The sequence below is a fragment of the Zeus faber genome (genome assembly GCF_960531495.2).
Source record: "Zeus faber genome assembly, chromosome: 22".
NCBI classification, from domain to species: Eukaryota; Metazoa; Chordata; class Actinopteri; order Zeiformes; family Zeidae; genus Zeus; species Zeus faber.
In genome coordinates this window covers 18,857,679-18,881,788 of record NC_137209.1, presented here as the reverse complement: position 1 = coordinate 18,881,788, position 24,110 = coordinate 18,857,679, and the positions used below count along the sequence as shown (strand labels likewise).

The following is a 24,110-nucleotide window of genomic DNA, read 5'->3' as shown; positions in this document are numbered from 1 at the left end:
TAAGTAGCTCAGTGGGGACAGCGTCAGAGTATAATACACTAAATTAACCAAATAAATACAAAGAAAATACAATTAAAAGTAATGAACGGCTCAAGAAAGTGTAGGTGCCGTGTAGGTATTTTCAATGAGATGCAAAATAGAACGGAAATATGAAATAAGCAAGGTAGCAAACGGTAATACATAATATTATTATATAAACAAATGTTTTCGATGTGATTTATTCGTGTATTGTTGTATTTATTATTTTTGAATTATTATTATTATTATTATTATTATTATTATTATTATTATTTTATTATGATAAAAAAAAAAATCTTAAATGTTTTTCTTTAAATTTTCCTCGTTGAAAAACCGCCGATGGGTCACGGTGATAAAAAAAAAAGCTTTTATTTCGGCAATAACTGACTTCATTCGGCGGTAGAAGTCCAGAAAACAAACCAAGTGAAAGAAATCCTTGCTGCGAAACGTGAGCGCATCTGATTGGTGGAAACACTGACCCCTGGCGGCGGAAATGCAGCGACACAGGCGCGTTCGCGTGTTTTGTTTTTTTTGTTTTCGACTGGATGTCCCATGGCGCATTGCGGTTTTACCCACCATGCACCGCGGCCAATCCCGTTCTCGCCGCCGTAGATCTCGTCCGCGCAGTCGCTCGTTCAAAAGCCTCTCGACATGGCGTCCGACGGACCTCCCGGCACCGACTCTCTCGCGTCCGATCTGGGGTCCGCCATCGCGGCCGTGAACACATGGAGCCACCCGGAGCTGCAGGCCAAGCTGGCCGAGCTCGGGGCGCCCACGATGGGTAAATAGAGACCCGCGAAACTCGCCGAAAGGCAACCGTTTAGCCGGCCGCCGTTAGCACGCTGCCCGGGCGCCTCCGCGGCCTGTGTGGGTGCGTGTAAATAGAAGTCGCGGTTATGTCGGAGCGATACCGGTTTCTAGCGGGGAATTTATCGTAAGAGGGTGAAAATAAGCAGAGTGTTTGTAGTTAATGTTCATGTTCAGGGTTTGAAAGGCTGTTCAGGCTTCTTGCTGTAATCTAGTCCCGGTTTGAAGACTTATCACTACAGTGTTTTTTTTTGAGCCAGGCCAGCTCGTAAGTGGGTCAGTATATAGGAAGCGAACCTGTGAAATCCACCCTTTCGTTGTTTTCACAAATAAAAGAAAAGGTTTCTTCATTCGGAAATAGTGTTAGAGGTGCTATTTACGTTTCTTGTTACAATCGAGTCCAGGTTTGACGACTATAAACAGCAGTAGTTTTTGATATAAACCAGTGTGTAGAGGGAAAAAAAAAAGCTCCGAGGGCTTTGAACGCACCATCAAGGTTTCTAGGTTTACATTCATCATCATAGTCTCACCAACTTTTCTGTCTATTTTTATTTTCATGGCTGTGTTGTTATCGGCTTCTGTAACACCGCAACTACCATCACTATCATATAATATATAGGACTGTCCCTTATGTAGAAGGAGTTCTGTATGGACACGCAAACGAAAATATGAATAATTGCAACCCAACAATCTGTTGTTAACATTTTTAAATGCAGCGCAAACAAAAACCTAAATCTCAGTATGTCTCGCTCTTTCCGTTTTCTATTTCTTTTGTTGTGTTAACCATTTAACAAATAAACGCAGCATTATTTATATGTGATTTAAAGTAAATGTAGTTATTTTCCACTCTGGCCCCGTAGTGAGGGTCCACTCCAGCCCCGCAGGGCCACGTTTGTCACAAAACACAAATAATATTGAATTGTTTTGGTTTTTTTAGGCGTATGCGAGCCGTGGTTAAAGCACGGGAAGTCGAAACTTTGTACTCGTTGAAAATATGTAATCACGGAAATGGATTACATAAGTAATGTATTATTATTTTTTTGAAGATGGAAGAATATGTTCATATTTCAGTTTTTTCCATCTACGTTAACTTGTCTTAAATATAGATCGGCGGACTAGTATGGATTCACTCCATTCCATTTGTATTCATTTTTATTTAATTTATTTTGTGAATTGTGACGCTATCATGTTTTACATTGAGCCCTCGTGATGTGATAAGTTTTCATTTAATCTGAAAACAACAACCGTTTCAATCTTTCATTGTTTCCTCCTCCACCTCAGGCCCCAGGGAGGAGCTGATCGACAGGCTGAAAGGATACATGATCCAGGTAAATGGGTTTATTTACTTCGCCAGGTTTTTTTTAAGCTGTTTAAAGCATTGTGATCTCAGTGAGTTTGGGCGTCTTTTGGAGTTGCCCAAGGTGTTTTGTTTACCAGAGAGTTCACTGGTGTCTCTTGTTCCCCTTTTCAGACGGGGATCCTTCTCAGCAAACCCAATGAAGACAAATCCATGGGATCCCAGGTAAAATCTGTGCATTTAAAAAAAATTATTCCACCTCAAAGTCATCAAGGTTGTACTTACCAGGTCCTTGAGGTGCTTGAATTTCGTCCCCAGAAATTGAACCCCTGGAATATCTTGAAAAATAGTCCCTTTTGCGTTGAAGTGCTTGACAAGTCGTTGGGGGAAAAACACGGCCATTAAAACCTGTGATACTCTCAGGGTTTTGTTTTATTTTTTTGTTCAAATGACAACGTAATAAACATTTTCTAAAATGGCTTTTACAGTATAGATTATTCTAGGGAAATGTAAATTGAATCCAGCATAGTTGGAACTAGACCCTTCTAATAGTAGATGAAAGTGAAATTATCAATATATATCAGTAGTCGGCTGATTGCTCGGTCGGCTGATTAATTGGGGCGATATTTGCGCATTTTGAGATAATCAGTATCGGCCGATGCCTGCGCTACCTGGCTGATAAACGAAAAATGTCTGCAGACTGGTGACAGTCTGGAAAAGTCTAGGTTTTTCTATACAAACATCCAGAATATTTTGAAACTGTTTAAATACATTGACACACTATGAATATACTGGTAGCGGCAGCGCTGTCTCGCTCTCTCTTCTCACTGACAGCGAGACACACACCCCACTGCGGTGCCCACATAGCCCCGTCCCGGCTGTCTCATTCATTTGTTACGGTGTTACTCATTAAAGATGGCAAGCGCAGGGCCAAGGCGGTCATTTTTTAAAGAAAAGCGTAGGAGTGCTGTTTGGAAATACTTCACATTTGAGGCAAAACGTAACCCTAACTCAGAGAATTGGAGGTGAGGTTTTTTTTTTTTTTTTCCCCTCCTCCAGACAGCATTGTGCTGTGCGTTCCAAAAAACCTGTGTGACAGTGGGGACACACATTTGAATTATTTACATTTTTCGACCCAGGCCTTTATAACAGTTCAGAGCACAACCTCACCGAGCGCTTTGCTATTGAGGAACTTGCTCGCTTTGTCTTAATTTTCTTCCCTTTCCCACCCACGTCAGATGCCGGGGATGCCCCCCATACCCATGCCGCCAATGCCCCCTGGCATGGGCATGCTCCAGGCCATGAGCATGATGTCCGGCGGGCCCCCTCCGCCCGGCATGCACATGGGCATGGAGCCCCCTGGCATGCCCCCGCCGGGGATCTCTCAGGACGAGCAGCTGAAGATGGCACAGCAGAGGGCGGCGCTCATGATCCAGCAGGAGGAGAGAGCCAAGCAGCAGGTGAGGGGAACAGTATGGCACGTACCCAGGGGATGACTGCGTCGGGAAGCGAGGATTGTTTATTGCACCGTTGCCTACTCGTATGAAACTAAACAAACACAACTAAGACGCTTTGGCTGCGCCCGGCTCTCCCTGCAGAGACGGTGCTCAGATGGCTGTCAAGTCGCCCAGTTAAATATTTTAAGCGTATTTAAAAATATATATATATACCGTATTTTCGCGACTATAAGGCGCATATAAACGTATTTTTTTTTCCTCAAAATGTGCGGCGCGCCCTATAGTGCGGTGCGCCCTATGTGTGTTGTTACTGCGGACGTTGTTGAGACCACCATGAGAACGTTAAAGGGGGAAGTGTGGGCGTGGATTGTGTATAAAAGAACAGGTATGTGCTTTATGCAGAACATTGTTGTCTTAACAACCCTTAAAATGGCAAAGAGACACGCCTATGAAGCACAGTTTAAACTGAAGGCTATCAGCTACGCAGAGGAACATGGAAATCGAGCAGCCGCGAGAGAATTCAAGATTAATGAATCGATGGTTCGCAAGTGGAGGAAGATGGAAAACGAACTCCGACAGGTGAAGAAGACGCAGCTGAGTTTCCGCGGACATAAGGCGAGGTGGCCCGAGTTGGAGGAAAGACTCGAGCGGTGGATCATCGAGCAAAGAACGAGTGGGGCGAGCGTTTCGACGGTCACTGTTCGACTAAAAGCAGTAACGCTAGCGGAAGAAATGAAAATTGAACATTTTCAAGGAGGTCCGTCGTGGTGCTTTCGTTTTATGAAGCGGTGCCATTTTTCCATCCGGACCAGGACTACAGTAGCGCAGCAACGTCCGGCGGATTATAATGAAAAGCTGGCGAGCTTCCACTCCGACTGCAGCAAACACATCGCCGACAAACGCATCCAGCCAAGCCACATCACCAACATGGACGAGGTGCCGCTCACTTTCGACATCCCGGTGAATCACACGGTGGAGAAGAAGGGGACCAGCACGGTAGCGATACGCACAACGGGGTATCTGATTTAGCGCAGCTGTTTAATTCAGAAACAGAGGATGATGACTTCGATGGGTTTGATTAATGCTTTGTAATAAATACATGAATAAAGCACAAACATACTCAGTTTTGCTCCCGCTCTATTTTTAAATACGCAGTAGAGGTATTTAAACGTAGTAGAGGATATGTACCGGTATATAATACCCGCGCCCTATAATCCGGTGCGCCTTATGTGTGTGTTAAATAATGGCACACATAACTGAGACTGCGCCTTTTAGTACGGTGCGCCTTATGGTCGTGAAAATACGGTAATAATAATTTACTTCTCGGTTTGATGTCGTTTTTGGAACAAGTTGTTTGGCGATGCCCAGATGCAGATCTATATCGGAAGTCGATCCATATATTGCTTTGCTTGGTCTTGATTTAATAACGTTTGACCCAAGTGGTGCTGGCTGAAATGGTTTTGTTTATGAAGGTGGAATGATGAAGTTCTGTCAAGCAATGTTGTATTTTATTCACAAATCATTGTTTATGGTTCTATATATAAAAAAATGCCGTTTTAAGATGTTTTGTTTAGGTATCAAGATTCCAGATATCTCAATACTTTTCTTTCGTTATTACATAATTCCTGGCAGTTACATGACACCGTCGTCATCTTTGTCTCCTCAGGCTGCCGTGATGATGGAGCACGACATGGGCCCCCGTGGGCCCGACCCGGGCTCTAGGCCGCCCATGATGTCCTCCATGCCGGGGAACCCCATGAGAGGTGCGTTGGCCTTCAGCGGAGGGTCTGAGATATCTCAACTCTCATGTTGTTTGTCTGACTCATGCTGAGCGCTTTCAGTTCTGTTTTTATTCATAAGTAGTGTTGTTGTGTAAAGACTCTGTTGGTTGTTGTGATGAAGGGTCGAATCATCAGCACTCCACATGTCCTCCAGTCCTTTGCCGAGTCCTGTGTGTTATTGTGTTGTCCGCCGTATGGAGTGTGGTGATCCCTGTGACCGGTGGACACTCGTGCTTTTGTGCGTCACGAGCGTTATTTGTATAGCGCAATTCATACAGGAGATGCTCGCCAACGTGCTTCAGAGAGTGACAAATAAAAATACAAAGTTAAAAGATAATGAAAAGAATAAAACATAGCATGTGCATCAAGCAACGTTAAATAAATTAAAGCTGGTTGAGAGAATGCCACGGCTGCAAAGCTGTCATCAAGGCAAGGGCCTGGCTGCTTTATGTAAAATATATTTTTAAAATTAACACCTTAAAACACCTTTTTGCTCGCTGCATAATTCCATGTGTGTTATTTCATGGTGTTTATGTCGTCACTATTGTTCTACAACGTAGAAAATAGTGAAAGAAAAACCTTGAATGCGTAGGTGTGTCCAACACTGACTGGTACCGTACGCTGGTAATTTGTTCTGGTGAGTTTTGGTTCATTTCAGTACAGACGATTAGCATAAAGAAAAAGAAGCTCAACGTTCTGGGGATAAAAAGAAGAATAAAAACAACAATTATATAAAATTGAATAAAAAGTGGAAATAAAATAAAAAATCATTATGTCAAATATATACAAAGAGCCAAAATATACAAAACAGATATGGTCGGATATATAAAAAAAATATACAAAACTGAATATATAATTGTTAAATGAAGGGTAAATTATAAATAATTATTAGTACGTACTCACCCTCATCACAGTATTTACATTTAATCCAGGGTCCTGTTAACAAGTTTCCATTGACGTGAGAAGCAGATCTGCAGGTGTCATCATCATTTTATTTTTTTTCACTTCCCGGTCAAACTGTACTTCATGTCCCCGCCCAGGTATGGATCCACGCGGACCCCTCCCCCCGGGCGTGAGCATGATGCCCATCCAAAGGCAGAGGGTGCCCCCGCCCCCGGGAGAGGACGGCAGGGAGGTGCGTCTGAACCATTCCTTTCAATATAAGATGAATATTAGAGTCCGGCCTACTCCACACCTATATGGACGTTTCTGAATACTCTCCTTCCACATGAGAATGCACAAAAGGACTAAAAGGCGTGAGCATTCCAGACCAGTCGGGAGAGATAACACATCTTCAAATTTGGTGTCGAACACAAGAAGCTTCTTAATATTAGGACAACATTGTACGGCTAGGGATGGTAACGACAGGGTTTTTTTTTTTTTTTTCTAGTCAATGTGCAGGAGGAATTTACCGCTTCATCGTTGCAGTTATGCAAGGGATCCTTTTTTTTTTTTTTTCTTCTTTTTTGTTACGTTCAATGAGGAAACGGAGTAAAAGAAATACATCTATAATAAAACTCTGTTTTTATTTGCTTTGTTGGGTTCGCTCTGATCTGAGCATCGCGCCCTTCGCTGCCTTGTGCTGCTGCTGGAAAATGTTTGTCTGTGGCGCTGGAATTTAAACCCACATCACAATGTTTAACAACACAATTTACAAATCGCAAAGGCTGCAATTTAAACATTTTTTTTTTTAATGAAAATGATAATCTTGTTTATATATAGACGAAGAAATCTATTTCTGCCGAAATCACGGCACATTTTTTTGAATGTTAATGTTTTAGAGCAAATTTTCGATTAGTCGAGACATTTTAACATGCCTACATTTAACCCTCTAGTGGGGACACGGAGAACGATGCAAAGGGCATTGTTCGTAGCTTCCTTACACCGGCGTTATCAAGAAGCTCCGTTTTACTTCCTCCACACGGAAATGCGCAAAACAAGAGTTTTGGGGAATGTTGAAAAGGCCTGCCAGGCCCTGGCAGGCCTTTTCCAAAAAAGCTTTGTTTTCAGTTCCTGAAACGCTGAGAATATACGCATGAACAGGGCCTAAAACTAGAACCTGATCAGCGTATGATGGAGTTAACTTGGTTATGATGCATATTTTATATGATCTGCTGGTCCCTCTCACATGAACTTGGTTGAAGCCTCAATCTGGTCACAAGTTTGGGGGGGAAAGTGTGTGTGTGTGTGTGTGTGTGTGTGTGCCCGCGCCTGAATTGATTTAAATCTTAAAAGCCCCCTTGACAGATTGGAACCACTTTGAAAAAAATTGAAGAGTCTTCATTTTGGGAGTTTTGTGGCTTAAAAGTCTGAACATGTCGAGCGGTGCCGCTGTGTTTTGCACCGCGGAAAAATCGGCCGTCGCTTCTCCATCCTTATCTTCACGGGTCTTTAGATCGCGGCGGGATGGCAGACAACAAAGGGCTGAAGGAGCCCTTTAAAGTCCGTTGAAGAAAGTCCCTCAGACTAAAAGTTCCGGGTGCTTTGGGTGGAAACGCGGCTCCACTTGTGCTCTCTGAGGGTGGTTTCTGTTTGGTTTCTTCCTGACCTCCCCCTGTTTTCCCAGAGCTGGCAGAGCGAGGAGACCAGCGTGGCGGGGCCCAAGATCCCCCAGGCCCTGGAGAAGATCCTGCAGCTGAAGGAGATCCGACAGGAGCAGCTCACAGACCCCACAGGTGGGGAGTGCTCTTCCATACCGATCCCGAACCCGCCTTCCCCGCTGCAGTGAGATCGCCGGTGCTCTGTGGTGTCGCTCTGTCGTTATATTTTACACTCTTACAAAGTAAAAGTTAAAAAAAAAAATGCTCTAGTGCTGTGATACCACTGCATGACACTGCACAGTTGTAATATCTTTCTTTTTTTTTTTTTAAGACCGAACATAATCTGCCTTCAGCATCGTGCTGGACGATGGCCAAAAATGTTATTGTGATAAAATATTTTAGACCATTCAATGACTATATTTATCAAGATTATATATATATATATATATATATATATATATATATATATATATATATATTAAACTCACAATTTATGTTAAATGCTTTAATTATTTATATAATTTTAATAGAGACTTGTATGCCATGGGTTAGGGTTAGCATCAATAAATGTGTTTTCATGAGCCATGGCAGTTCATTAAAACACATTTATTGGTGGAATTATCCAAAATAAACACTAGCCTTAAAATTAAATTCTGCACTGTAAAAAAAATTATATATATATGTTTGTGTCAGTTACAAGTACAGCTGCTTTAATTCACATTTTACTTCAGTAATATTCAGATAAAAACAAAAGAAATATGGCAAGACAGCCATCTTTGTCGGCGTGTTTCAGCGACATATTTTACACAATGAATATTTGCCGTCCCCTTTGGGTCGGAAGTCAAATACCCCAAAAATCGCCAAACTATCAATGTATGTGGCCCCTCGTTTGCCAACGGCGCCTCAGACGTCGTCGTATCATACGATGCAGCATCATCCTTCCCCTCCGAGCCGCTCGCTCTGCCTCCGCTGCGGTGGAGGGGGCGGAGCTTCCATCTGTATTGACGAACATGATTGGCTTGAGGTGAAAGGTCAGCATTTAAATCCTCCAAACGGATTGGTTTTCCGTTGCAACTTGAAGAAAAGAATATTGAAAAGAATATTGCGATATTTGTGGTTATATTTAAGCACTACTTCAGTATCGGGGGGCGGGGGCATGGTGGAAATGGTAAAAGTGACACCGGTGTACAGTCAAATACGAAAGGCAATTTTTTTTTTACCAGATTCGATTATTTTGTCTAACTTCCTTTCATATCGGCAGAGGAGGAAGATGACGATGAAGACGGAGCCGTCATGACCGGCTCCTCGGGCGGCGTCATGTCGGAGACGGACGACGACAGCCAGTTGTCCAAGAAGGACGTACGTTTGCCGCCGTGCTCCCAGTGTTGAGGCTTGAAAAGCCCCGAATTTCATCGGTTAACTTTGGTATTCGGTCGTTGAGCGCGGTGTCACTCCGGAGGCCTCAACCGCTCGCATCTCGCCCCTCCCAGAAAAACCGAAAGCGCCGGAACCGCAAGAAGAAGAACAAGAAGAAGCGCGCGCAGGAGAAGAGGGAGCAGTCGGACCAGCAGAAGGCGGAGAACGGGGAGAAGGAGAAGGAGGCGGAGGTGGAGATAGAGTACGTCACCGAGGAGCCGCAGATCTACGACCCCAACTTCATCTTCTTCAAGAGGATCTTCGAGGCCTTCAAGGTGAATGCGCCACCACGCCGGTAGCGAGAGGAGACCTTCTATTCTCGTCTTTGATTCGTTGGGTGTTTTAAAGGGAGATTCCATTTATTTGGGGAAATTAGCTTTTCGGCCACCCGACCCAAACTCGCATAAGAAGGCAGATTCCAATTTTCTTCCCTGTGCCTTCGAACTCTAGATAACGCGCTCCATGCTACCTTTGTTAGCTCAATGCATGGCCGCAGATGGGTTCAACTAGCCTAGTTGCTGTGCCTTTTTTTTTTTTTTTTTTTTATATATATATATTTTTTTCTAATGTTTTTTTTAAATTTAATTTATTTTTATTTTTTGCGGGCTCCCATTTCAATACGTCCTTGTTTATATTTAAATTGGGGCTGCCCCCTGAAAGTGGACGAGGCGAATTATCAATCAAACCCGTCGGTCAACTGTGAATATATCTTTATGCGTTCGCGTCAGGACGTCGGCCCCGTCCATCTCGCACATATCTCCAGCGAGGAGAGATGTCTCTTCTGATGATAGCGAAAAAGCTTCCCAGATGAATATCTTAATTTTATTCCAAATCAGAAACAGGTAATACAGCCTAAATTCATGGGAAATATTTTTTCTTAATTTCTCCAATACCGTTTACAGCACCGATAACTTATCGCTTATCGATACTATCGGTCTACAATAATTTATCCACGGGGTTGAATACTGGGTCGGTCGGTGCCCAGCCCCGTTCCTCCATGCTGATATCAGACCAGATGGATACTTTACTCTACACAATCAAATATGACAATATACACGTGACCTAATGACAAACGACAAAAAATAAAACCTGAAAAACAATACAAATGAATAATCAAAATATAAGTGGCTCTATAAATTGGTCATACAATAACTTATAGCAATAACAATTATTGGTAATTTATAATAAACCGAATGACAAAACTTTAAATATAAGCCTAAAAAATGGACAAAAGCAGTATAAAAATGTACCTAAAATAAAACCGTAAACCGAATGAGGATAAATAATGGAAGACCATGTCTGTTTGTTGTCCAGGTGAAGCTTATCAGGTAAATGTTTCTCTCCAGTCTGGACGCTCAGGCGTGTACTTACTTTGTGGAAATAAGCAAGAAAAACGAATAACAAAATGTATTTTGATCGTCACGGATGGTTTCCTCATATCACAATATCACAACCTTTAAATCCTGAATGTAAATTATTCATTCCTTTGTCCAAAAAAATGTAATTCTGATTTTTGGATTTTTTTTTTTAATTTCCCCCCTCAAATTTCAAATTCTAAATGTTTCATTGCTACGGTGGCTTAGATCATGTTTCGGTGCTTGTTTGCAGATTCGATCTTTGTTCTTGTCTTGCGTGGATAGCTAATTCTCTCTGCGGCGCGATAACCCCGCGTTTTTCCTTTTCGCCGTCTGCAGCTGACGGATGATGTGAAGAAAGAGAAGGAGAAGGAGCCCGAGAAAGCGGAGAAACCGGACACCATCGTGTTCAAGAAGAAGGGGTTCGAGGAGGAGAAGAAGGACAGCGACGACAGCGACGAGGTCCGGACCTTGTTCAGAATTTAGTGAACAATCGCAGGACACTGTTTATGTTTTAGTAACTTGATTATTAAAACGTCTCCGATGACTCCCCCGGTGCAGGACATGAGGCCGGACGTGCCCAAACTGTCCAAGAAGAAGATGAGGAGGATGAACCGGTTGACCGTGGCTGAACTCAAACAGGTACGCCACCCGCATCTTGAGGCTTCAGTAATTGGAATTTGGGAGCCACGTCTAAATGGAGCGTCACTTCACGATTAAGCATTTTTTCTATTCTTGACTATTTACAAATGAGAAGCGTGAGTAGTTGGGTCAAATTAGTTCGGACATCTGATCTATGGCGCAACGTAAAATGATGTCATTTATTGTTACAAGGCATCCTCTGGTTATCTTTTTGCCTCCCGTAGGCGGATTCAGATGATCAACACCGGTTTGATCCCGCGTGTCCGGTACAGAAATAGACGGGGTGCATGCTAACTGTGTTAGCTCAGTGAATGACTGCAGATGGGATCGACTAGCCTAGCTCCTGAGGAATGAAGAGAGGTGTTTTCATAGATACCTAAACCAGACACCATCGCATTGATTTCCCGTTTCATGTTTTGGAACTTAGGTTGTTTCCCATGTAGAGCATCTTTTAAAAGAACCAACTCGGACAATGATGATTAGTTTGATAATTATGATAAAGAATATTTTTGCAGAAATGTCTCTCCTTCTTGTGGGACTTTTTCAGCGAGCACCATCGTCCCAAAAACAATCAATTTGGGAGTGCCGTCATATCGCTCCATGAAAGGGATGCGCCTGTTTTGGGGAAATCCTGTGTCGAGGTAGCGATGGCTGCATGCTAACTGCGTTAGCTCAGTGCAAGGCGGCAAATGGGATCGACTAGCCTAGCTCCGAAGAAATGTCCTTTTGACATCTAGAAATGTATTCATTAATGTATTATGAAAGAATTTTAATAAGTATTATTTAAGTATTTTTTTTTTCCTTGTTTGTTTATTTGTTCAATGACAAAAAGTAACTTGAAAGTCTCAACCCCGCTCCGTCCAGCTGGTGGCGCGCCCTGACGTGGTGGAGATGCACGACGTGACGGCCCAGGAGCCCAAGCTGCTGGTCCACCTCAAGGCCACCCGGAATACGGTGCCGGTGCCGCGCCACTGGTGCTTCAAGAGGAAGTACCTGCAGGGCAAGAGGGGCATCGAGAAGCCGCCCTTTGAGCTGCCCGAGTTCATCAAGAGGACGGGCATCCAGGAGATGAGGGAGGCCCTGCAGGAGAAGGTGGGGCTTCGGAATACGACGTGGTTCTATATCCGGATATTCGTGATGACTGTTATCATACAAATCTAGTACTGTGAGCTGTGATAATAATCTTGGAATGTGGTGGGGAGATAATGATTCACTGCTCTACTCCAAAATTGTGCCATTCTATTTTGTGCCACTATTGTAGCATTATAAAATTTATAGAAGTGTAATAATTCATGTGTACTATTGCACAAAATCCCTTTTATTTTGGGTACTTTGAACCCGACCCAACCGATGGAAACTCGCCTCATTTTTATTCTATTTACAGAAACTTTTCTGACACTACTTGGAAGTGCCCCTTAAAACAGGCTCGAATTTTAACGATTTTACGAAGCGATCGCCTCGAATAACGGCGATCAGCCGAGTGGCGTGGTGATGGGATTCACTGCTTCCTCTCCGTTCCCCCGCGTGCAGGAAGACGCCAAAACCATCAAGACCAAAATGAGGGAGAAGGTCCGCCCCAAAATGGGGAAGATCGACATCGACTACCAGAAGCTCCACGACGCCTTCTTCAAGTGGCAGATGAAGCCCAAGCTGACCATCCACGGAGACCTCTACTACGAGGTACCGGGCCCCCGGGGACCTGGGGCCGTCGCGGGGACCCCGCTGGGCAGTTTGATTTAAACCTTGAATTTTTCTTTCGTACAGTAACAGGAGGATGGGTGGTTTGATCCCTTTGTACAAAAAAAGTTGTAGTGCAGTGACTCTCCACTGGTTTGGTCCTTAAGTCACAGCCCAAACACAATGGAACATTTGATCAACTCTGATTTACAGTATTTCCCAAAATTAAGGGTTCAGTTTGCGTTTGTTTTGATTCAATTTGACTGAACAACATCCGAGCGGCTCAGTTGGCCGTTTGCAATCTGAGGTCATGAAAGCCGCACGGCGCAGTTGGAAACCCACATCTTCGGAAATGAATAAATTTTTCATGTACCAAATTTCTGATGCCATGCTTTTATTTTGGAACACGGTTGGATTTGGTTCTTCGCTACGCCTGTTCTATCCCCTAATGTCCTGTGTCGTGTACCTTTAAAGTGGCGCGTGACGTTGAGCTGACCTGCGTGTGATGTCTGTGTGACTGCGTTCAGGGTAAAGAGTTTGAAACTCGCCTCAAGGAGAAGAAGCCCGGGGACCTGTCCGACGAGCTGCGCATCGCCCTGGGGATGCCCGTCGGACCCGTGAGTACCTCAGGCACCGCACTGGATTTGGTATAAAGTTGGGGAAAAATACTACTTCCATTATTTTAAAGGAGACATGTCATGCTCCTCTTCAACGGGATAACATGGACTCTGCGGTCCCCAAAACGTGTCTATGAAGTGTTTTGCGGAAAAATACCGCTCAAATGATGCGTTCTAGCCATTATATCATGCCTCTATAACCCTCCTGTTTCAGTGTGTGTCGCTTTAAATGCAAATGAGCTGCTGCTCCCCACACATCGCTCCGGAGCAATTTGTGGCTTTTATTTTTTATTTTTCCCTTCTATTAGGGAAACAGAGTCAACTAAAATAAATCTACATCTACAATAAAAACACAGTTTTTCTTTTGATTCGCGCGGAGAAACGCGCCGCGGATTGTGCGGCGCAGCCTACCGACGACGTCGCAGAACGAAGAGATACATACATAAATAAATACATATTCAATTTCAAACAGTATATTTAACAACTCTATATTAAACATATTCCGTATTTTGCAACTCGTCACATTTTGACAACTGCTCAATGAACGTAATCCAAGCGTAGTCACCACGTCATGCCTTGTAATGTGGAAAAACTAGGTAAAGCAGTATTTCAGAACACTGGGTTAAGATAAGGGATTCGAATATAAACACTGTTTTTCAGTATAATATAATTCATATAAGTAATGGTTTAGATAAACGGCTCAAAAAAATACGAAGAGGAGTTTACGATCCCAGAACGTTAAAATAACCTTTTTGGCCTGTTCATGTTTATGTATTTGTGAAAGTGAAAACCTGTCTGACCTTTTTAAAGACAATCGGTTCTGTCCTCCTCCTTCCTCCTCCTCCCTTTCTCCGCCACTTCCTCCCCAGAACTCTCACAAGGTTCCGCCGCCGTGGCTGATCGCCATGCAGCGCTACGGGCCCCCGCCCTCCTACCCCAACCTCAAGATCCCCGGCCTCAACTCCCCCATCCCGGAGGTGAGGCCCGCATCCGAAGCGTTAACGCGCAGCCGGCCGGGCCCCATCGCAGAATAACCTCCGTCAGGACCGATCGGGGGTTAACAATCCATGATCGATGTTTAATCCCCTGATTACTGCTGGGGGGGGGGCTGTTTTTGGCCATCAACAGAAACAGCAAAAAGTGGAGTGAAGTGGTCGCAGGTGGCAATGGCTATTATTATTCAGAAATAACTGACCACTGCTGATTGCCAATATTGACCAATCAGAATCGAGTATTCCACCGAGCTGTGTTAGAACGTGATTATTTTGAGACATAATAGAGAATTTCTTGGTCATTAAAAATGTATATTAATTCTAAGAAATGATGACATTTCATTGAAATATCACGATCAAATTTTCAATATCTCAGTCAAACTGATGACCCAGGGCAATTTAATTGGTTGGTTAGATATTAATAAAATACAGTTATGATCGTTTTAGTTGTTTACAAATCCCTTTCGTTCAAATTCATTCGTCTTTCTTCGTGCTGGTGTGGGAGTAGTTTGTTTCATACAGAGGCAGACGGTGACAGTGAGGAGTCAAACCTCGACACCACACAAGCGCTTCCTCTAGTTGAACAGAGTGTTGTATCTGTATCACACCCTCTTCCTCCTCCGCCCGCAGAACTGCACCTTTGGTTACCACGCCGGCGGCTGGGGGAAACCTCCCGTCGACGAGATGGGAAAACCTCTGTACGGAGACGTGTTCGGGACCAACGCCGGAGAGTTCCAGGTGACGATCCCGTAAACACACACACACACACTTGCATAGAGACACATTGACTGTCAGAGCTTATTGACTCAGAAATCCTCTTCTGGAAACCAAGCTGTGATAGGGTTCTTACCAGATCCTTAAGGTGCTTAAATTTTTTTTCCCTCAAAAATACAAGTGGAATGCCTTGAAAATAGCCCATTTTGTACAGAAGTTCTTGAAAAGCCTTGGGTTAAAAAAAACACGATCATTTAAGACCTGTGATATTCCCTCCGGGTTTGTTATCCAAGTTGTAACGTGAACAAAACTTTCCAGCTTGGCTTTTACGACAATTTTTATCCAGCATGGTTGGAAAAACACACTCATAATAGTAGATGACAATGAGATCAATAATATAGATAACACAACGAGACCAAGATTATATCATATTTTAATGAATAAAGATCACATTGAAAATTGGTATGTCTTGCCGTCCTTGAAAGTGAGGGAAGAATAGTGCTTGAAAAAGTGCGTCGCATCCAGCACATGCAGATATGTGCTGGGTGGGATACGCCCATCTTATCCGGGTTCACTGCTTTACTACGTCACGATAAGTGGAACAATTGAGGAGAGTTCCAGGTCTGTTCATCGGGCTGAATTGAGGCTGATTTGGAGCTTGACTGGATGTAGATAATCAGGTGTTTACATGACAGAATACTTCCTTAACCCCATTATCGGCTTATTTAAGTGCACGTCAACACACCGAATAAAAAGTTTGCGGGAGGGGTTTGGGCATAGCTGGAAGGGTGTCTGTTTCGGGTCCTCACGTCCGCCCCGCGCTTCTCCTTCCCCAGGCCAAGGCGGAGGAGGAGGAGGTGGACCGCACGCCGTGGGGGGAGCTGGAGCCGTCCGACGAGGAGTCGTCCGAGGAGGAGGAGGAGGAGGAGAGCGACGAGGAGAAGCCCGACGAGACGGGGTTCTTCACGCCGGCGGACAGGTACCACGCTTCTTACCGGGTCCTCCAAGGTGCTGGAGTTGCGGCCTCGGGGAATTGAAGTATGGGAAATGCCTCGAAAATAGCCCCCTTTGTGCTGAAGTGCTTGAAGAGTCCTTGAGGGGGTGGGGGGACACAGCCTTTGAAAACCTTAGGTGTTCCGCTGGGTTTGTTATTCAGATCATAACGTGAAAACATTTCCAGGATGGTCTTTACGACTTCAATTATTCCAGGGAAATGTAAATTATATCCAGGATTAGGGCTGAAGGATTCGGGAACATAAACTAATTGACAATTTAAGAGAGATATAAGAGAGAGAATATTGCTCAAGCTTTCCCAGCTCAGGAGCCACATTAACAAAAAACATTTTCGCCAAATTTCCATAACGCCCCTCCTCCATTAAACCAGTATGCATCTCAAAACTAGGCGACAAGGAATATCTTAAGGACGGAAAAGCAATTGTAATTGCAGTTTATTTTTATGACCATGGCCATATTATTTCCATGTTTTTATGACCATTGCAACCACAAATCTAGTATGTATGATGTTGGGAATGTACACGGGAGACGGCAAACTGGAAGTTAGGGAGAGAAAGCGACTGCACTGGCACTTAAATGACGTTAAATGGCGTCAATAAAAATGCTCCATGTATTGATAATAGGTATATAAAAAATAGATAAGATTCTATTATATTTGAATTAATAAAGATCACATTTAAAAAAATTATATTCATTTTGTCTTTAAGTGACAAAATGCCGCATAAAAAATAGACTTGAAAGTCCTTGAATTACATTTTGCAATTCCAGAATGAGCCATGTTTATAAAATCTTAAATATTTTAAATAATTTGGAAAGTTGTGTAATTCTTCAAGTTCTTTTTTTTTTTTCCTTTACTAGTGGGTTTTTTTCCCGCACAGATATCCAGCATTTATTATTATTTTATTATATAATTACGGCCCCCGGAAGAAATCGGACGACTGTTTCTTCAGCGGAACTAAAAAGTAGCTTTGCTGCCGACTCTTAAATGTGTTGAGGCTGCAGTTTATTCATTCTGTTGTGGCGGTAAACACGCCACCGGCATCACATGAACTCTTATTTAACTCTTTCATTATTTCAATTTACTATTTTGAGACGCGATATGTCAAGATCGGCCCACAACGTGGCCTGATGAAGGCTGGTGCACAGAAACACACTCTGCACTCGCCCAGTGGGCTTCTACTGTTGCTGGTTTATTCTATATCTTGTGTGTGTGTGTGTGTGTGTGTGTGTGTGTGTGTGTGTGTGTGTGTGTTGCAGTGGGCTGATCACTCCGGGAGGCTTCTCCTCGGTCCCCGCTGGCATGGAGACGCCCGAGCTCATCGAGCTGAGGAAGAAGAAGATCGAGGAGGCCATGGACGGGTGAGCACCGGCCGAGGAAAATCTCTATTCTGCCAGACGACGGTTAAGGGGAAATCCCACCGCGGGGAAACATCGAAACCATCCCTTGAGCCTCATATGGAGGAGAGTTAAGAGTGACGCCTAATTTTCACCGTCCGGTGCTGGTTTTGGCAGCGTACAGATGACATGAGCACAGTGGTATTCAAACTGTGCACCCCCTAGTGGGGCGCAGATGAGCTACAAGGGGCTTGCCGGAAAATAAAAGATAATAATAATAATAATTATAATAAAAAATAGCCCTTAAATATATATTTTAAGTTAACTTTATTTTTATGAAATGTTATTATTGAACTTATTTAAAGTTTACAAATCCAGGATAATACTTGTTGTTATATTAAATAATTTTAATATTTGATTTAAATGTTATTTTAAAACAATTAAAATAATTGTTTTTCTTTTCATTGTCATTGTTTTCCATTAGTTGTACACCTTTTCTCCCCAATTAGCCTGTGAGTAAGAAATACAACCGCTCCACCTGCTTTAGTATATCTACTATATATAAATGACACTTTTTTTTTTTTATTTTAACTTTTTTTGGTGGGGGTGTCAAGTCCTTGAAATCCTAGAGCCAAAATAAAAAAGGTTTGACTACCACTTCAGATGGACGGTTCTGACTCTCTCTCTCTCTCTCTCCGTTGTGTTTGTGCAGCAACGAGACCCCGCAGCTCTTCACCGTGCTGCCGGAGAGGAGGGTGGGGGCGGTGGGGGCGGCCATGATGGCCTCCACCCACATCTACGACGTGTCCGGGGTGAGTGCAGAACGACGCGCGCTCCGTGTCCCGCTCGCGTTCCCTCTGCTGGCGCGGAGGCTCCGTTTCGTCCGTTTCGGCGGCCCGGCATTCCACGCATGCCAGCGCCGATCCCTGATCTGTGCGTAAACACAGGAATGCAGAAATGCGGCGCGATGGGGGCGTGAGAGTCGAGCTGAATGATCAAATGACTCTGTTCAGAGTATACAGGGTGTCTCAGAATGTCTTAAATTCAGTTTAGATGTTATCTAATTTCTGCCTTATAACAATGTTAGGCCTTCAGAAAGGTCATCAGGTGGGTCAAAGGTCGCTTTACACTTATATTTATATTTACATGTGGAGAGAAATTCAAGAAGATCCTTGAATTTACCTGGAAAACAAGACCTGAAGGAAAGTGTTATAATAACAGTTCATAGAATCAACTTGTTCATAACACTGTGACTTTCTGTCCCAAATATACAGTACTTACCCCTCTGTTCCAAATATACAATGATAAATATTAAATAACATCGTAAACCTATAGACAAAATTGACAAAAGAACTATAAAATAAACCTAAAATTGAAAGTGAACAAGCAGAAGAAGGTAATGTGTTCCTCTATCTGCTCTTTCCATTGTTGGCGGTGGGGTCCGGTGAAGTTGATAATTAGTAATATAATGGTAAAGTAATATAATGGTGTAATACACTCCATTGTTTTTTGGGGAAATTATCAAATTTTTATTAAAACAACTTTTTAAGGAGATTTTAATTTTGTTTTTGTATATATTTTTTCTTGAACCGGAGAAATTATTTTTTCATTTTTTGTAATTATTATTATTTTTTTTTTACATCACATTTTATTCTATTTCATTATTTTTATTCTCCACATGTGTTGTTTATTTAATGCTTTTCCGCAGTGAAACGCACCATACCTTACCAGGACAAACTCCTCGTATATGTCAATGTACCTCCCGGAACAAAAATGATTCAGATTCTCTTCGAGGCCTCAGCAAAACCGGTTCATGACACCCGGAACCCCCACCCTTTTTCCCCCGCAGGCCGGGCGTAAGGTGGGCGGCGGCCAGGAGTCCCAGGGCGTGGAGGTGGCGCTGGCCCCCGAGGAGCTGGAGCTCGACCCCATGGCCATGACCCAGAAGTACGAGGAGCACGTGAGGGAGCAGCAGGCGCAGGTGGAGAAGGAGGACTTCAGCGACATGGTGGCGGAGCACGCCGCCAAGCAGAAGGTACCTGAAAACAAGCCTGACTTAAAAATTAATAATGATAATAATAATTACAAATAAAAAAAGATGAATTGTCGCTCCGGTGGCACGTTGGCATTGGAGTAGATTGGACTTTGCGTGTTTTAAGAACGTTTGGCGCCAGGTTTTAGCTTCATTCCGCCCGCTGCACAATTAACGTTTATTAAGGGTTATTACCGGGTCCTTGAGGTGCTTGAAGTGCTCGGCTTTCATCCTCAGGAATTTAAGTACTGGAACGCCTTGAAAATAGGATGTCGTTTGTGCCCAAGTGCTTAAAGACCTTGCCCCCCAAGGGGGGGGGAAGAAAAGTGCGACCATTGAAGACCTGTGATAAAATCCCCCCTGGGGTTTTTTTTTTTATCACAACATAATAGTAAACATTTTCCAGAATGGCTTTTACAACATTTTACAGACCTGCCAACCTGCACGCTTTCTGGTCAAAATACGCAGGTACAAAATTCCAGGAGGAATACACAAAAGTCTAAATAAATATATAATTGTAATTTAATTGCGGAAACGACCAGGGTTCAAGTTCATTGGTGGGTTATAATTTGCATAAGTTCATCTGATTGGAGGAGAGGTGTCCATGATAGTTGATCATTTAAATATTCATTTCCGTTAATTATATATATATATTTAATATTTACTATTTGAAAATGTTTCACGATAAATAAAAACAGTACTATAGTTCGTTCTTTTTCTATAGAACAGGTATAAACAGTATTTTTCACACATAAAATGACTTAAACAAACGGCGCGGCATCAAACTGAAAAACTCGACCAAAAAACAGAGAATGGAGGGCTCGTCCCCCAGCGAGACTCTGGGAAAAGAATCGTTCAGGAGAAGAGGGACACGCCCCTCCCAGGCGGTTGTTTCCCCACTGGACACCTTGATTGACTGCACTCTTTACTAAAACATTTCTATGTAGTTTCTTCTCCTGTTTCTAGACCTCTCGTGCATAAATAGAGGCATGCCGCACGGCTCCACGTGGCCGGCGGAGCTGCGACGGTGGGTTCAATAGGAAGCAGCACTTACTGCACGCCGCGTTACCGCATCTGCGGTGCCATGGTGCCGCAGTTCATGTGTGCGAATTGAACCGCAGGGGGGGGGGCGTACCGACCGGTTCCATAACAAACCGTGTTCCGTTGTGTCCCTGGTATATTAATTCGGTGTGTAACAACATCCCTCTGATTGGACCAGATGCTACGACCTTGTGGTTGTGTGACCCCTCCCTCCCTCTTGCTCGCTCGCTCGCTGATAGGCAGCGCAGCAGCTGTACTTTATGGTACCTTATGGTACTTTATGTTCCACGGGGGCGAAGCGCTGCATGGCTGAGGTGAAATGGGAAGTGTTCGGGGTAATAACCAAGCACCGGAATGTGACCGTCACGTTGACGTATGAACCGGTGTCTGGTGTTTCTGACTCCGTGCCGGTCAGATCGACAGCCCGGTGCCGCGCTCGTGTACTCGCACTCGCACTCGTACGGACGCTCCGATGTTCAAAACCGATACCAAGGTAATGCGCCGTGGTTGGCGCTCAGTGATCGTTCTGATCCTCTGACCATATCCCAAAAAGACTGCGCAGACTGTTTCTCGAGCGGCTGCTCCGGTTGTTCTTCGTGCTCGCGATGAAAGGTTCCGCTCCTGATTTTATTTTTTTTGTTTTTGTTTTTTCACGAGACCCCGTTTGAACTCAGTGCCCATTCCGTGTTGTAATTAAAAAATGTTGTTTTTTTTATTGGAACTCGGGGACAGTTTCGCGTTTTATTATTGTTCCGCGGTGAATAATTAACAAAAAATAAAGACAGTGTCAAAATGGGCAATCTCACTCCTGCGGTCAGTGAAAAGTGTCACGGGGTCGGATCAGGTGACGTGTTTGTCGTTGACGTACAGACGCTTGTTTGGTGCGTCGTTGGTGGCGTGCGCTGGTTACCAGGCGGCCACGGCGTGAATGACTGACTGAGTCATTGAGCTGCAGTCACTCAAACCCAAAAAGGAGGAGACTCCCCGTCACGCTGTTGTGGTGCCGAAACATTTCCCCAAGGTCGTCAGGTGTGTGTGTGTGTGTGTGTTATTCCAGGGAAATGAATTTAAACCAGCGCCGTTGGAAATGCACACTGATAGTAGTGGATGACAATGACATTAATAATAGATATATAGATATACTAAAAACTAATATAAATAATTCACAATGAGACTAAGATTATATTTTAATGTATAAAGACCACATTGAAAATGTATTATTTGTTTTGCTGTGAAGGTCCTTGAAAATGAAAAGGCAGTCCTTAAAAAAGTGCTTGCAAGTCCTTGAATTAAATGTAGTAATCTCAGAATGAACCCTGAGTGGATTGAACTTCGAGCCCCACCCCGCCCAATGTTTAAAAAACAATAATAAGAAGAATAAAAAATGCCAAGAAGCTGGTGAGGAGGGGCGCGGCTTGGAATTCCCCTTCGACCAGTATGTGGTGCTGTGATGAAACGTTTTAATAATGTTGCAACCTGTTGAGTCAGTCGTATATTTTGGTTTACACCTCGAAACCTGTTGCAGTGCAACTTCATTTTAAAGCTGGTTGTGGGGTTTTGTTTACATGTAAAATGGCGTAATCTGTAAAAAGGAAAAACTCTAAGCGATTTTGTTTTATTTTCCCAAATTTTATTTATTTACTTTTTTATATTTTTTAATGTTCACGAAAGATCCTGGATTTATTTTGGCACAGCGCGTGTGCGTGCGCGTGCGTGTGTGTGTGTGTGTGTGTGATCATTAACCACAGAGAACTGACCCAAATCTAAACACACGACCCTGAGTTTATCGGGTGAAGGTCACACGTGGATCTGACTGCAGCAAAAATAGATAGGTCAACATTTATTTTTCCTTTTGAAATATAAAACTTATTTAACATTCCGAGGTGGGAAGAATTATGGGAAATTGAAAAATTCATCTTTTTTGTTTTTCTTCAAGTTTCTGTAATCCAGGGTGCTCACCAGGTCCTTGAGGTGCTTGAAGTGCTCGAATTGTAGATGACAATGAGATCAATAACAGATATATTCATATTAAATAATAGACAATTAGAAGATTATATTTTAATTAATAAAGACCACATTGAAATTTGGTTTGTATTATTATAATTGTTTTGTGTGAAATCCTTGAAAATGGGGAAAAAAAGGTGCTTGAAAGTCATTGAATTCCATGTTGTGAAAGCCAGAATGATCATTGGCAGTAGTCGTAATATATTTCTTTAATTTATTTATTTTAATATTCCTCTATGCTCTTACAAATCTGGCCCGAAACCCCCCCCCCCCCCCCCCCCCCCCCCCCACACACACACACACACACACACACACACACACTGTCTAATATTGACTTTTGAGGAGTGGAGGTCATTTAGCTCTTCATCACAGTCGCTGTTTCCAGGGCTGAACGGGTCAAATTTCATCAGAACCAAATGAAGCGTCAAACCCCAAACGCTGCCACCGCCTGAAATACGAGCATAAAGAACCTGAGAGGGTTCAGACCGAGCTAGAGGTGTTTGAGGAGAAACAGTGTTATCCATCATAATAATAGTAATGATAATGATAACAATAATAATGGTAATAATGATGATGATAATGATGATAAATGATGATGATAATAACTCATGTATTTTGCTTCCCCCCTTTCTTCGAGCAGCAGAAGAAGAGGAAGGCCCAGCCCCAGGACACGCGAGGGGGCGCCAAGAAGTACAAGGAGTTCAAGTTTTAGAGGAGGAGGAGGAGGAGGAGGAGGAGGAGGAGGAGGAGGAGGAGGAGCAGCGGAGCGCTCTGATTTTAACCCCGGGAGGCGTGGAGCCGCCGCGCCCGTTTCCCGCGACTGCAGCAAAACCTTCCGGCGGTTTCCTTTTAGTCATACGCGCGTACAAACGCGACGGCGCCTCGGGGCGCCAGCGTTGTTTGTTTGACCTCGCGATTCAGTGTTTTTTTTTTTTTTGTTTTTGGTTTTCTTTTCGTTGTAGCTTTGGTTTCGTTTTTTTTTTTTTTGTCTTTTGTAAATAAACAGAAAATTTTCAATTGACCTGTTGTTCTGTGCCTCCCAAGTCTGTTGCTCGTGACCCAGTGTGTGTCAAGTCACGCGTCCGGGGTCATGTCGGGCGTCGAACATCGGAGCCGCCGGCTGCTCGCTCGCAAGGCGGACGATCGGATCGGCCCGATGGCGGCGGAGGGCCCCGCCCGCCCGCAGGCGCGGCGACCCCGGAGTAGCCGCGGGGACCGCCAGTGGCCTCCGTTCTCCAGGAATAAGCGACGTAATCCGCGACTGTTTCGGCGGCTGACGAAATCGGGAAGAACTCGTTGCTCCGAGCGTCTTTGAACACTTCGCGGCGACTCAACCCGGGGGAAGGTCACGTCCACCGTTCAGCGCGGGAA

At 43.7% G+C, this 24,110-nt stretch overlaps 1 protein-coding gene across 1 annotated transcript; it reads left to right on the top strand.

Moving 5' to 3' along the window:
- Positions 1–652: 652 nt before the first annotated feature.
- sf3b2 (splicing factor 3b, subunit 2) lies at positions 653–23,451 on the top strand (the record flags this gene model as incomplete). The annotated part of the gene is made up of 21 exons (XM_080023325.1): positions 653–799; positions 2,107–2,153; positions 2,297–2,347; positions 3,361–3,582; positions 5,246–5,342; positions 6,401–6,495; positions 7,927–8,035; positions 9,162–9,259; positions 9,391–9,591; positions 11,011–11,133; positions 11,233–11,313; positions 12,178–12,405; positions 12,844–12,993; positions 13,518–13,607; positions 14,477–14,584; positions 15,230–15,337; positions 16,150–16,292; positions 17,585–17,686; positions 18,375–18,474; positions 19,512–19,697; positions 23,380–23,451. The coding sequence occupies exons 1-21, from the start codon at positions 670–672 to the stop codon at positions 23,449–23,451; spliced, it is 2,541 nt and encodes an 846-aa protein (XP_079879451.1). The 5' UTR covers positions 653–669.
- Positions 23,452–24,110: the final 659 nt, after the last annotated feature.